Source organism: Guillardia theta, assembly GCF_000315625.1.
Source record: "Guillardia theta CCMP2712 unplaced genomic scaffold GUITHscaffold_15, whole genome shotgun sequence".
Taxonomy (NCBI): domain Eukaryota; class Cryptophyceae; order Pyrenomonadales; family Geminigeraceae; genus Guillardia; species Guillardia theta.
In genome coordinates this window covers 241,319-254,921 of record NW_005434659.1, presented here as the reverse complement: position 1 = coordinate 254,921, position 13,603 = coordinate 241,319, and the positions used below count along the sequence as shown (strand labels likewise).

General features: G+C 51.3%; 4 protein-coding genes across 4 annotated transcripts; 1 reads left to right on the top strand and 3 right to left on the bottom strand.

The window, feature by feature from the left end:
- Window positions 1-2,518: 2,518 nt before the first annotated feature.
- On the bottom strand, window positions 2,519-5,305 carry GUITHDRAFT_151232 (hypothetical protein). Its single transcript, XM_005837076.1, has 16 exons — window positions 5,281-5,305; window positions 4,600-4,692; window positions 4,484-4,553; window positions 4,274-4,395; window positions 4,053-4,165; window positions 3,899-4,006; window positions 3,788-3,836; window positions 3,697-3,741; window positions 3,604-3,638; window positions 3,477-3,552; window positions 3,371-3,429; window positions 3,276-3,323; window positions 3,072-3,225; window positions 2,938-2,991; window positions 2,847-2,885; window positions 2,519-2,800 (listed from the first exon to the last, which is right to left on the bottom strand). The coding sequence occupies exons 2-16, from the start codon at window positions 4,675-4,677 to the stop codon at window positions 2,747-2,749; spliced, it is 1,104 nt and encodes a 367-aa protein (XP_005837133.1). The 5' UTR covers window positions 4,678-4,692; window positions 5,281-5,305; the 3' UTR covers window positions 2,519-2,746.
- A 2,335-nt stretch (window positions 5,306-7,640) lies between these two features.
- On the top strand, window positions 7,641-9,726 carry GUITHDRAFT_135335 (hypothetical protein; the record flags this gene model as incomplete). The annotated part of the gene is made up of 6 exons (XM_005837075.1): window positions 7,641-8,399; window positions 8,457-9,008; window positions 9,067-9,393; window positions 9,456-9,532; window positions 9,586-9,646; window positions 9,679-9,726. The coding sequence occupies 6 exons, from the start codon at window positions 7,641-7,643 to the stop codon at window positions 9,724-9,726; spliced, it is 1,824 nt and encodes a 607-aa protein (XP_005837132.1).
- Window positions 9,727-10,046: 320 nt separating this feature from the next.
- GUITHDRAFT_67178 (small nuclear ribonucleo protein polypeptide G) lies at window positions 10,047-10,696 on the bottom strand (the record flags this gene model as incomplete). Its single annotated transcript, XM_005837074.1, has 2 exons — window positions 10,047-10,228; window positions 10,642-10,696. 2 exons carry the CDS (start codon window positions 10,694-10,696, stop codon window positions 10,047-10,049), a joined length of 237 nt encoding a protein of 78 aa, XP_005837131.1.
- A 585-nt stretch (window positions 10,697-11,281) lies between these two features.
- Window positions 11,282-12,970, bottom strand: GUITHDRAFT_161878 (hypothetical protein; the record flags this gene model as incomplete). The annotated part of the gene is made up of 6 exons (XM_005837073.1): window positions 11,282-11,363; window positions 11,573-11,630; window positions 11,815-11,866; window positions 12,094-12,138; window positions 12,378-12,726; window positions 12,788-12,970. The coding sequence occupies 6 exons, from the start codon at window positions 12,968-12,970 to the stop codon at window positions 11,307-11,309; spliced, it is 744 nt and encodes a 247-aa protein (XP_005837130.1). The 3' UTR covers window positions 11,282-11,306.
- Between the last annotated feature and the right edge of the window lie 633 nt (window positions 12,971-13,603).

Here is a 13,603-nt window from a genome sequence, read left to right as displayed (position 1 = left end):
GGAGATTCTTCAGATGGTTCTCGACATGGACTTCGGCTTCGTGCTCACAGCCATGGACAAGTTCTCTACCGGCCTCAAGAGAGACCTGTCGCGTTGCCTGCGGGTAGACGAGTACCGTGTCTCCATCAAGAACGTCTCCTCCGGCAGCGTCGTCGTGGTTGTCGCCATCCTGCCTGGCAGAGAGGACGAAAAGACACCGCGGGAGCTGGTGCAGGAGCTGAGGGACCAAGCGACCATGGCGGAGAGCAGACTGTTTGCTGGAGTCTACTCGAGCCGGCTGAAGAAGATCTCGAGCTTGACGGGCGAGTTCTTCGAGGTCGAGTGCCATCACATTGATAAGAAGGACGGGAAGAACGACAGCCACTCCTCGGGTCACTTCAGCTTCGCCAGGGACGACCCGCCCGCCCGCAAGTCCATCCCAGCTGGGCTCGACAACTCCCGTGTCAGGAGCAGCATGTCCTCGAGGTCCGGTGCTGGTGCGGACCGATCGAGGGACGATCGTACGACTCCGCAGAAGTCTGCCTCCTCCTCCTCTCCCACGGCACAAGCCGATGGGACGGGGGTCGCGACCCCTTCGGTGGGACAGGCGGCTGCTGGTGGCAGGCAGAGCATGGGAACACCCAGCTTCGCGACCCCCTCGCCTCTAGGACAGACCACCGACACCCGGGGACTTCAGGTGAGGGCGGAGGAGGGAGGTGGTGCGAGAGGGAGAGGGAGGGGAGGGGAAGGAGGAGAGGAGAGGAGAGAGATGAGACTGGAGAGGAGGGAAAGTGAAAGGAGATGGAGTCAAAGACCCCGCGAGGGGATCTGACTTGAGTGGCAGGTGACCAACATGGCGTTCGAGCCAGTGCACGTGGAAGTGTTCAAGAGGAGCGGAGAGTCGATCATCAAAGCTGAAGTCCCCCCCAACGGCTGCTTCCCGTCGGGGGACGTGAACTCGATCTGGAGGATCCCAGCAGGAAAGGATGTGTGCTTCGCCGTTTTCCTCCCCTCCGAGCCCGAGTACCGGAGGACTTTCTGCCTGCCCGAGTTCGATCGGAGGTCTGTCCGAGTGCGGGTGGAGATCGATCCGACGAGGAGGACCGTCATGGTTTCCCCACAGATGAAGAAGGGACAGCAGATCCAGGGCAACATCGATGCCTACTCGCTGCGTCTGAACATGATCCAAGACAGCACGGCCAAATTCAACTCCAACAGCTTGTTCGCCGACGAGCAGTAGCAACGGGAGCCCCCTCAATCAAGTCGAGATTGTATGTAGTAACATCAAGAACCACGAGCTGATTGCTGCAATCCTTCCCTGATCTCTACCTCCCCCCCGTCCGAATCCCACTAGACTTAGTAAGTTCCTCCGCAGCACGCCTCGCCTGAGCAAGAGAGTCAAAGACACGAGGAGGGGAGGGGGGGGGAGATCATGGGATGGATGATGGAGGAAGGTGATAGACAGGAAACGAAAACTACAAGGAGAAAAGGTTCTTGAAGCGAGCGAGGGCAAGGCAAGAGAAGACGATGATAGCGGGAAACTTGGAGGAAGGACGGTGGGAGGAGCATGAAGAAATGAAGACATGGAGGTTGACGGAAAGAACAAAAACAACGAGGAGGAGGGAAGGGGAGGGGGGGGGGGGGGAGACAGAGAGACAGAGAGACAGAGAGATTAAGAGGAAGAGGACGACGAACAAGAAGACGAAGAGTGGGCGATACCTGATGGAGGATCCCAGTAAGTTCCGGTCGCTGTGGATCCTGGCATGTCGAGGTACCTAGAACGATTGTCACATCCTCCACCCATCAGTGTGATCATGGTCTACATGTCCATCTGAGTCTCGCCGTCCTCATCGAGAGCCGACATCACCCTCCGCTGCTGGAACACCATGGCGAGCGCTTGAAACATCTGCCATGGCATGATCAACATAGTGTCGCTCCCATAAGACATTGAGAGAGAGAGAGAGAGAGCAGCGCTGAGCCAGACCGTCAACATGTTTTGAGTTTGACGTCTTGAACAGCAGAGACGCCGCATTGAAATACATCTAACTCCCAAACACCAGCCTCTCCCTCCTCGCATTCTTACTCCCTCTCTCATTCTGTTCATGATCTGTCCTCCTTTCTCGTGTACGCATCTCTTCTTTTTCCTTCTTGAGATATCCACGTCTTTATCGGTCCCTTCAGCTGGATTTGCTGTTCTAGATTTCTCATCTCATCCTCCTCATTCGTCTGATGCTCCCTGCCCTCTTATTCTCGCTACATCCATACTTCAGCTCTCTCTCTCTCTCTCTCTCTCTCTCTCTCTCTCTCTCCCGTTCTCCTCCTCCACTTCTTCCTCTACATCGCCCAGCATGGCGCATCAACCCCTGAAATAGAAAGCAGTTATAGATTCGTTACTTTCCGTTTCTCTGGTTACCGTGACATTTCCCGGCTTCCGAAGTTCACGGCGTCACTCGACCCGGACTCAGAGCCGGGGCCTGCCTCGGTAGGACCCGGGCCTGCGGCCCGGCCGCGGCTTCACCTCGCCTCAACGGTTCGGAGATTTTCAACTCGGCTTTAATCATTAAAGAATTTCTTAGTGCAAGTTGGTACTAGGCTCCACCGATGCTGTCCTATCCCTGTCGTTGCGGCTCCCAGGCTGTCCGATGGTCCTTCACTGAAGTGTCGGCACACAGCCCCCAGCTCGCTCCCGGACTCAGGCCAGCATTCGCTCCGACTCAGCTCTTCACTGACTGTACAGCGCACATATACGGCCCGGGCCTCAGTTTCTTCAGCGCGTGTGGGCAAATTTCCGGAAAATGTCCGTTATAGATATCAACCCCACCTAGACTTCTTGTTAGAAACTCCAAAAAATCAATCAGCAAGCATACAGGAATATTGCCGTCGTCTGTTGTTTCAACGACCCACATCTGCATCCGGCGACAGGGTCAACCAATAATGCACTCGGAGGTGCACCCTTACATGATGGTATCCAGTTCTCAAGAGAAGCTTGACAGCATGGCCTACTTCCGACTCCTGCAATAGACAGAGAAAGAAGGCGGAGGCGAAGAAAGCAAAGAGTCAGCACAAGGACGTCTGAAAAGTTGAAATCTCACCTTGTGCACAGAGCAGACGGTGGCGCAAGTCTTGACTGATGGTTTCGATTGTCTGACCTGAACCACGAAATCTTCGATGGTCATGTCGGTTATGTCTACGGCATTTCCCCCCTCTTCAGCCGGTCCCGCAACCCACTGTTTGATGTCTCTCGAGCTGATAGAAAGCATTTGAGAATGCAAGAAGTAATCATGGAGTAGAGAGACCTTGTGTTGTGTACTAAGGAGCCGTCTTCGTCTGTGACTGCCAAGGCACTGAATCCAAGGATCATGTTCATGGGCCAACAGACGTGATCATTTACCTGATTCCTTTGTCGGCCATGATAACGAAAGCATCGAACGCGTTTGTGGATGCCTCAACCTGTCCATGCGCATCATTCTGCCGTTCTGCTTAGTTTGAGGCCTCACGGAAATCACTGGGCTTCTCATTATGCTGTCAGCTCTCAACTTGATCTTTTCCAGAACTGGGCTGATCACTTGAAATCTGGTCCAACAAAGTTCTTACTCAAGGAATATCATGAATCTCTATGATTACAGCATCTTTTGTGTGATGACCATATTGATTCCATTCTGTCATAGTCAAGGAGATCAATCCATCTCCTCCTTTAAATTATCGGCAAAAGATCACCTTTGAATTTTCTCCTTCGCCATCAATTGCAACAAGATGACTTCCCTACGATTGCAAATCACTGGGATGATTTTGATTTGAAGATCTGTACCTCAGCCAAAGCATCAGCAATGCTTAACAAATTTGTATCATGCGGAAATCTGATAAGAGACGCTCTCCGTCAACGCACTGTCCTCTTGAATGGCCGCATTATCAACAATACCTCTTCAGAACTCGCATTTTCGCAATGTATCTCAGTGTTGTAGAATCTGAGATAATTGTTGGGTGCTTTGTGATTGTTTCGAGCACAAGGTTTGTCCCTTTCTTGCGACTGCGGGAAGTTTTCACATGATTTGAAGAGATAAAGTGATGATTACATTTCATACGAATCTGGTTTGATGTTTTGTTCTGCGACAAGTTCATCGACAGGCATTGCGGGTTTCTCCTCTTCATTCTCTGAGATTGCTGAGAAATGCTTGTGCTGATGTGCCTGACAGATAAACAAAGAGAAAGAAGCAAATAATAGAAGAAAGGAGGCGAGGAGAGAATTTGTCAGATGACAACAAGAAACATAAAGGAACGAAAATTCAGTCCTCACCTTCTGCTCTTTCTTTTGCCTCTTCACCTCAACGAAGAGTTTACAAACATCCCTCAAATCCAAAGTTCCGATGAAATTACGATCCTTGTCTGACCATACAGGGCAGGCACGAATGTTGTTTTCTGCAAAAACAAGGTATGTCAGCTCAGCTTGCCGTTCCCCATCCACAACACTCAATCCGCCGGGTTCGCTCAACAAATCAGTCCATACCTGCAAGGATCTGAAAACCCTCAAGAGGAGAAATGTCATCTTTGACAATGATCGGTGGTCGTGAGAACGGCTGGCAAGGCGTTACCATGATCTGAGGCAGCCGATCGGTCTCTTACCTTGATCTCATCTACAGATTTCGTCTTGAGGTATTCTAGGACAACCTCCTGATATCCCTTTAAAGTGCCGTCACCCATTCCTTGATTGCTCATCTGAGGCCACTGTCAGCTTTCTGCACTTCATCGGTAGCACGCGTAATCAGATGCACGTGCTTTCGAGAACTACCAAAAATGTGAAGCAATGCATTTGGCGCACGAGCACACAAGAAAAGGAAATGTCAGGGGAATTCTGCAACGATTGGTAGAAGCAAGCATGGGAGGAATCGAGAAAGAAGACCATCACAGTGCAAGACATGCGAATGATTCTGTAGGGATTCGACACACAACCAGGGGAACATGCGACTGCAAGAGTCAGCGGTCTTTAAACAAAATTTCCAAATGAAGGCAGGAAGATGGACGGCCATATCTTGGAGAGCATGTAAAGCATGAGGAATACAGGATGTCTTGAGCATAACAAGATGAAGGGCTAGAGGATGCGCGGGGACTCATGCAGCCATGTCAAACGCGACAGAAGTCCGTACATAAAATGAGAGACGGAACAGAGGGGGGAAGGGGAGGGGAGGGGAGGGAAGTAGATGAATGACAGCAGGAGATGGTAGGAGGGGATGGGAGATGAAAGCTGAAGAGCGAGGAGACAGAGATGAGGACGGGAGGGGGAAGGGAAATGCGAGCATCGCCAACCTGCCATACACAATAGAGAAGCCGTTAGAGCCGTGGGGTAGGGGTAGGGCTGGTTTGTAGGGGGGTAGGACAATTGAAATTCCAGGGGTGGTCGTGTTTAGCCACTATGACACGGGTAGGGTCACATCAGTGTGTAGGGGTGGTCTGATATTGATTTACAGGGGTAGAGCTCAATTTCTTGGGGATGGGGGGTCCCGTATGAGGAAGGTAGGGGTCCAAGTATTTGGACTTCTGGTGGGGTACCTCGTCGAAAAACATGAGGAAAATCTGGGGTGATCTGAGATGGGTGGGGACAATATGACTGATTCATCAGGGTAGGGTTATCATGTTCCCCTCAGTGGGTAGGGTACTCGACCCCCTGGGGAAGAGTGTATGAAAAACCTGTATTGGGGATGGGGGCAGGGGGGTGGGTGTTCAAATTGTAATTTAGTTAAGTCATTAGGGGTAGTTTGTTGTGGAGGGGAGGGGTTCCGGGGATACGGCGGAGATATTATCCTCGTTACAAACTTGAAAAACTGGGGGTAGGGGTCTTTTGTAATCGTGTCGCACCTTCGTGCAGGTAGGGTCCTTGGAACTGACCGTACCCCCTTTGGAAATTTCTAGCAAATTTGTACGATTGGAGGGGTAGTATGAAATTCATGAGATGCTGACTGACGTGGGGTACAAGGCAAACGGATATCCAAGGGGGGGGTAGGTACTTTCCGTTACTCCAGAGGGATTTGTCGGGGCGATGATCCTAGACGACGATGGTCGAAGCTTTCAACATCGTAGCGAATGCCGCGCGAAGGAAGTCGAACCAAGATGAAGTCGCGATGTAATGTGCACAAAATATTTATCATTAAGAGCGTCGAATAAGATGAAATGCTGGTATGCCCTTCTCTTCGATGCTTCCAGTGAGAGAAGCGTTCAAGCAGGTCGATGAGTTGATCTGCAGGAGGCTCTACATCCAAAGATATGTAGAGGAAGGAGAGGAGACTCCATTCCTCAGTCGCGGTGTTTTATGTCCGGGAAGTCAATGCCATGATGCTTTGACTGGAGTCCAGCAAAGTAGCTATTATTTCAAACATGGAATGAAGCTGTGGAAGATTATTTACCTCCTTGTCATGCCAATTTTTCAGCCAAAAACAAAATATAGCTGTAGCATCCTGCCATTCATGAAGCATCATGTTACCAAAAAGGGAGATATCAATGATGTCTGAAATGATACAGACATTGATGAAATGATATATCTCTTTCTCTATGGCCCCTGATTGATCCATGACTTGCCTGTTCTAGTCAGAGGTTCTGAGTACTTCGTCTCAGGACGCAACAAGTGATAAGATGCTTTCAAAATCCAACAGCATCAATTACAATCTGCCTCAAGAACGTTCTAGCAATGACCTCAGCAACTTGTTTATGGGTACCCATTTTGATGCAGTTCTACCATGAATGAACCTCTGTGTATTTCTTTGCAATTCGCCGCACTGAGTCTTCTTCTAGCCTCCAATCATTCCACACTTGGCAGGAGAACTCGAGTCTGATGGATCTGTATGCCAGCCGTGCCAGTCAGTGCCGAGTTAACAAAACTCTTCTGTAAAACAAAAACGACCATTAAGTTACGTGTTGCAGACATATGGTGAAAGTTTTCGGAGGCTCAAGGTACTACGACATGTGCTAGAACATCTCGGTAGTACTAGGCTGACTGCTGGTACAATTCAAGGGTGATGATTTGAGATCTTTAACTTAATTTGCTACCAGCGCGGTGGGGCCAACCGTTGAACGGTTGAACCGTGGGCCCAGTCACGAGTAGTACGGCTCACCGTACTGATATCATCGCGCCGCCGCGGCCGGGCAGGGCCGCCCGGCCCTTCGGATGAAACCGACACTCACGGTCAGTGCCGCCCCGCCGCTGAATCGGAGTTCGGAACTTGACTGAGTGGCACTAGTCACCGCCGGGTCTCGCAGACTCACTCAGCTGGCAGGCGCGGGCGGCCGGGTCCCCGAGCCTCCGAGTCCTGGGGGCGGCGCCGGGCGGGGCCCGGCCGCTCCTGCCGGGCTCACTGGGTCACTGACCTGGTACGGTCAGCGACTTCAAAGTTTGATTATCGAAGTTCCGAAGTTTCGGAGGAAGTTGTTGGTCACAAAGTTTGAAAGTTTTCGAGGTTCGGCGAAGGGTCATGGCACGGTCAATGCAGGGCAGCGAGAGAGTCGAGGGTTCGCCGCCTGGAGGGGCCAGAAAGATGACATGGCGGTCAAGGCTACTTCCTCCTCACACTCGGAAAGCCTCTCCTCTCTCCTCTCGCCACATGTCTCTCTCTTCATCTCTTTCTTTCCTTGAATCCTTCCTGAAGCCATTGATTGCCTCGACTCGCTGGGGAGAGATGGCAGTCGCTCGGAAGGCAGCCTTTGCAACAGCGGCTCTTGGTTTGGTTTGCGTGATCCTCCTTCCACGAGGAAGCTCCATTGAGCTGCTGACGGGTAGGGGTCAAAACGGGTTGGCGTCAAGTTTTGTTAATAAGGTCTATCAAGAAGATGAAAAGGCTGGAAGGAGATTCCTACAGGAGAACAAAGACAAGCTTCATGCAGCTGGGTTAGATGACATTCTTCGTGATCCGTCCATGAAAGAGTACCTCTCGGTCGCTCTGGGCTCGAAGAAGTTCCAGCTGAATGTCCCTAATCAGGAGCTGAAACTACAGGGATCCAATTCAGCCGCCGCCAAACCGGCAGATGCTCGCGCACCTCATCACGCAGTGCAGCAGGTTCACGCTAGAGTTGGGCAGCAGAGCAAAGGAGGCAAGCCCGCAGCGAGCTCTCCACGTCTGTCCCGAACGTCAACAGCTCCTTCGTTCTATGCAGCCCCAGTGCAGTCGAACGGGCTGAACGTGGTTTACGATCAGTTTGCTCCTGGGATCCTTCATGGGACCCAGCGGCATCATGTCAAGGCAGTCAACAAGGCAAGACAACCTGTCGCGCGTGCAACGGCAAAGGGAAACCCGTTGTCTGCTGCCGATGATTCGCACCTCTTCGATGACAACTTTCAAGAATCCACCAGCAAAGTTGGTAAGCTCTCTCAACAGATCGAGGAGTTGAAGAGAGAGATAAAGGAGGAGAGGGAGAAGAATAAGGAGCTGAACATGAAGGTGAGCTCCTCTCCCATCCTTCTTGTCGAAAGTGTTTGACCCTCCCTGTTGCATCAGGTACACTCCCCTGGTCCCGCCCAACATGACCAAGGAAGGCAGGCGGAGCGACAGGAACAGCCGGCAGAAGCAAGCAAGCAGCCACCAGCCAAGCAGGACAACCGCAAAGACAATGCCGATGCTAAGAAGAGCATGTATGACAAGATGCTGTCGGATGAGATGGAGAAGGCGTCTCGGCTCGAAAAAGAAAACGAATTTCATGCCAACTTCATCCTCAACGGCGGGCATTATGTTATGGACAAAAGTCGTCAGAAGAATATGCTTGCCGCTACCCATCACCGATCTGGGAAGAGATCTGAGGATTGGCGCAAACTAGCCAGGATCAGCAAGGAGCTTGCGAAGAAGGAAATGGAGCTGCAAAAGGCCAAGCAGGTATCGCGCGACTTAGCGGCTGAGAGCAGGCAGACGAGGTACGTCTCGAAGGCACGGGATACCACAGCCCCCTTCTTGTGTGGCCTTCCGCTGCTCTCCGAGCTCTCGTCCGCCAACTGCCGGTCAGTGGATCATGTACAGATCGAATCTCATCAGAACAGCATCCTCGAGGGCTTGAAGGTCTTCCTTCCCACGTGACTGCGTCGTTCCTCTGACCTTTTCTTGTCCTCTTGTGCAGAGACTGGGCTTGGGCGACGACGAGATCAGGATGCCCTCGGGGCAAGTGAGAGGAGGAGCTGCCGGCATCCCCAAGAGGAGGTTCGGCAAGCTGTGGACACCGACCCATCCCTACGACAAGCAGACCGCTGTCGAGGCTCTCGGCTTCTCTGACCCCCAGCAGTACGAGCGGCACGCGCTTCTCAACACCATCGCCAAGGAGGAGGACACGATCCATGCTCTCAAGGCAGAGCTCGATCGGAGGACGGGAGGAGTGGCGCATCACAGTCATGCACGGGAGTCTAGGGAGCTTCCCGTCTATCATCAGCTGTCTGACTCGTACAGCTCGGTATGACGCAGCCGCTCGGAGTTCTGCTTTCCTCTCCTCTGACGTTTGGTCTGGTGCTGTAGGTGGGCAGAGGGCACAGCAAGAAGCAGTCAAACTTGGCGATGGAAGTGATGAGAGAAGCTTTGAAGTCGGACCTGTCGTGAGTACCTTGAGCCTTCTCTTGTTGCCTATGTTGAGGCTTCGTCTACGTAGGCGGGTAGGCGACAGACAGGTTCCGATGTCGGAGGGAAACCACAACATCGATCTTGAACTTGTACGTTACACTTGATGCTCATCAGTTCACAGCTGATGCAAGAGCAGGCAAGGTACTTTCCCGACGGACTCAGCGTGTGATGTTAAATTATGTTGATTTTAGCAAGGGAGAGTAAAGCTCCTGACTCTCTTACCCTTGGCGGCTCGTACTCAGCAGCACTCGATGATTTCATCATGCAAGGGCACACGGTTGAGACATGCAACTCTGTGTGTACCACATGATACATTTGAATGTTTGCACAGCCTGTTTCCGTAGTTGTCAATTCATTTCAATCTTACAGTAATAGGATCCCACAACGACCCGTATGCTTGAACAAAAAACTGCATTCAATCCTTCACCAAACAGCAAAATACCCAAACCCGCAGCTGACAAGGATTTTCAATGAGCTGCAGCTCCCGCATCAGCCGTACACTCTATCCACACATTCTACCATCGATATGCTGTTTCCCCTCACCACCACCATGCCGATCTCGTTTCTCTGTGTGGGGGTCACAACCTCCTGAGTATGGTCCAACACCAAGTTCATGAACTGGTCGTATCCACGCAAGATCCCAGTGATATTTCTGTTCGCGTTCAACTTCACTGCGAGAAACTCGTTAGTTTGCCTCGTCTCCCCTCATACTTCTCGTGTGAATGCTCTTCACAACTCACGCTAGTCACACTCTGAAATAATCCCTCTAGCCCACTCAAATTTTTGCATCGAACATCGCCAGCCAAGTCTCGTCTCAGAACGAGACTGTGATTGCCCTTTCCAACAAATTCTGCTGATCTCCTCCATCACAACTCTCCCTTCCATACACACCGTTCGCTCTTCTCTCGTCTTATACTCCCCGTTCACACATTCTCTTTAGTCAACTCCCTGCTTCCCTTAACCTCCCACGGATTACTACTCTCTCATGCTCGTCCTCCTCTTCCTTCTGTTCCTCGTCCTGTTCCTGCTGTTCCTCCTCCTCCCCTCTCTCATCTCCCCATCCTCTCTCTCAGCCATCACTTACATGTGACGCGCTTGTCCATGTACTTCTTCAGGTCTGGCCCTCCCTTGCCGCTCATCTTTCACGCGCCGCCGCTGCCAGCGGCAGCAATCTTGACTATAACCAGAATCATTATTGACTATGAATACCACCCCCCATTTTTTTCACAAATGTACCCCCAGAAAAATCTATCTGAGTACCCCTTCTTTGATCCAAAGATCCTCGATCATTGACTATAGGTACTGTCAATCTTGACTATGAGAGCCACCCTAATGTAAATTTACCCCTCATTTTCCCTGGTTTATACACGGTACTTTAGTACCCCACCCTATCAATTTCCACCATCAGAGTCCTTACTTGACTATTAGACCTCAATTTTTTCACTATAGAACAACCCCTTCCAACTACCCCTTTTCGTCGTTGAGTACCCCCTCATCGACCACACAATGACTGAACTTTGGACCCGTACTCAACGACCCTACCCACTCTTTACTTTGTGGGCTCGCAATGTGCAGGGATAAAAGTTGGGGCGAGAAGGTGAAACGCACTCAGAAGCAGGGGACACCATAGAACGCCATGGCAGACGAACGATGACAATGGCGTACGTGCAAAAGATTCACTGATGTTCCATTCTTGCATGAAAAGAGAAAGTGGAGCGAGATCGTGATGTAAGGGACGATTTATATATTCTATCTCCCTCTTGCTCTGGATTTCGACAGGTTCCATCCATGGAGTGAGCGAGAGATCTGCAACAACAGGTGTCACGAAAAACTGATACAGTAAGGAGCATTCAGCAGGAGGCACAGGCACAAGAGTCAGGTACTTGAAAGTGGTTTCACGCTTGAAGGGGGTCTTAATCCCTTTCAATAACACGGACCAAGTAGAAAGATCATCATCCTCTCGTTCACCAGGGCGATGGAGCATAAACCAACAGACAGGAAGAGAAGTGTCTTACCGTGTGAAAGCTTGAGAAGAAGAGTTTGCCGCCAACGAGCGGACGGCAGAGAAGATGCCTGCACGCGCAAGACCGCTCAGCCAGCTGCGAACAACACTTGGACATATGAAAGACAGCAATCGAGCAGGTCAGAGACCAAAATCATCACAGAGATCAGACGGCTCTTCCTATACATGGTCTTTGAGGATTTCATCATACCCACTACATGCAAAGGGTATCACAGACAAGCATCTTAATATTACCTCGAGTTTGCTCGACCTCCCCATAGAAACTTCACTGGACGTGTTGGAAGACCTGCAACACATGTCAAAAATCGAAGGTCAACGTGACTCAATTTCGATTATTGCCTACATGCTGCTTGCCAAAAGCTATTCGTTCAGATTTTCGCAGCATTCAAAGCAGTAGGCATCTTGTAGCACCATTAGCGGCACTGATGGAGACATGGAAAAGTCTCGCACCAGCAATTTGAAAGTGCATCCACGACTCTAGAGGCCTCGAAGCTCCTCAAACATGTCCCTCACCTTGCATTGGCTTCGGGACTGCTAAGTGCAAGGAAATAATGAAACCTGCGGCAGAGGTGTCACCAAGGCTCGAAAACGAATCATGGTTCATCGCATCGAAAACAAATGCTGATGCCTCAAATCTCAAACTTGCTTTCATAACATGTTGTTCAATAACCAAGCACGAATTTCAATTCGTGCATCATCGGCACCAAGAGTCACGACACCACATAACAAGCTTCCTCACCGAGAGATCCCTTATCATGCCGCTGCTGCATGAATCTTGACGGTTTCTGCTCGCTGACGAAATTCGTCTCGGTGGAAGAAGACTTCTGTATTCCACAATTCGATCGCCCTCCGGATCCCATCATTCTCAGTGTATGAGATGCCGTCTACAAGCATTTCACGCAGAGCATTCTCTCTCTTCATGTTGTTCAATGCATCTTCGAGCCATTCCGCCATGTCAGCTAAGACCGGTTGTCCACGATCTGCTTCCCAGGCCAACAACTTTTTGTTCTCTTCGTTTCGCGCATTCGCCAGCTCCGTCAAGACGTCATCCACAGCTTTTTCCATCTTCGAGCAGCTTGTCTTCAAAGAAACGACGATCGATCGCAGAGCTACTATCAGCCGTTCTACGCTTGATCCCAGCATGACCTGAGGCAAGCAACTCAGCCTCTAGCCCTTGCTGTCTTCGCCAAATCAGCGAACGAATTACCAGAAGCCTATCCTCCGCCCCTTTCACGTTGGAAAGAACCCCGAGCCGGCCCCTTGCTTGCTCGAAGTCCTTGATGCGAGAAGATGCGTTGGACAGGGCAAGCAGCATGTCTCTGCCTCTAGCATCCGCCTCTTCCCATCCCATCGCCGCCTCCTCCGCTTCCCTCCAAGCTGCTCGTGCCATGCCGCTCCTCGGTCCTTCAACAAACCCACCCCAGCGAGTTGAATCAGAAGTACAGGCCCCCCACATGCCTCCTACAACTATGGGGTAGGGGTACTTCATCACCGGTACTTTCACCAGCAAATCTCCTTCAGACTACCCTTTTAGCAACTGTTCTCATTTGCTGGACCCCACCGACAAGTACCCCCACCCCCCATTTTCAGATCCGCCTATCTACACGTGCATCACTGACGGATACACCAGAGGATACCCTACGGATACCCTACGGATACCCTACGGATACTTATACGGATACTCCGGCTTCACGTGCTCCACGTGCATGGCGATCCATTAGAGGTACGAAGGCGCGGGAAGAGGAGGGGAGAGAGGAAGAGAGAAGGGGGGGGGGGGTTATTGGGGGGGGGGTCCCGGATATGGGGAACGGTGGAGGGGACGAGGAGGATAGGAGGAGTTTCAGATCAGATTCAGGGAGGGAGGGAGGGAGGGAGGGAGGTTGTTGGAGGGATGGGGGGGGGTTGGTCAAAGCCTGACGAAGCGGGGTTGGTCTGTAACAGGGAACTTGATCACCCTTACTTTCTCCCCTCCGACCCCTCTTGCATCTCTCAGGTATATCTTGTAGAGTTTTGGTAGGTCCCT

Bases quoted from the DNA above. Each gene is read 5' to 3' on its own strand.
- GUITHDRAFT_151232 (XM_005837076.1), bottom strand. From the start codon at position 4,677: ATGGGTGACGGCACTTTAAAGGGATATCAGGAGGTTGTCCTAGAATAC. The intron at 4,396-4,483 runs GTATGGACTGAT...TTGTTTTTGCAG, and splicing joins GGGTTTTCAGATCCTTGCAG to AAAACAACATTCGTGCCTGC. The intron at 4,166-4,273 runs GTGAGGACTGAA...TTTATCTGTCAG, and splicing joins GGCAAAAGAAAGAGCAGAAG to GCACATCAGCACAAGCATTT.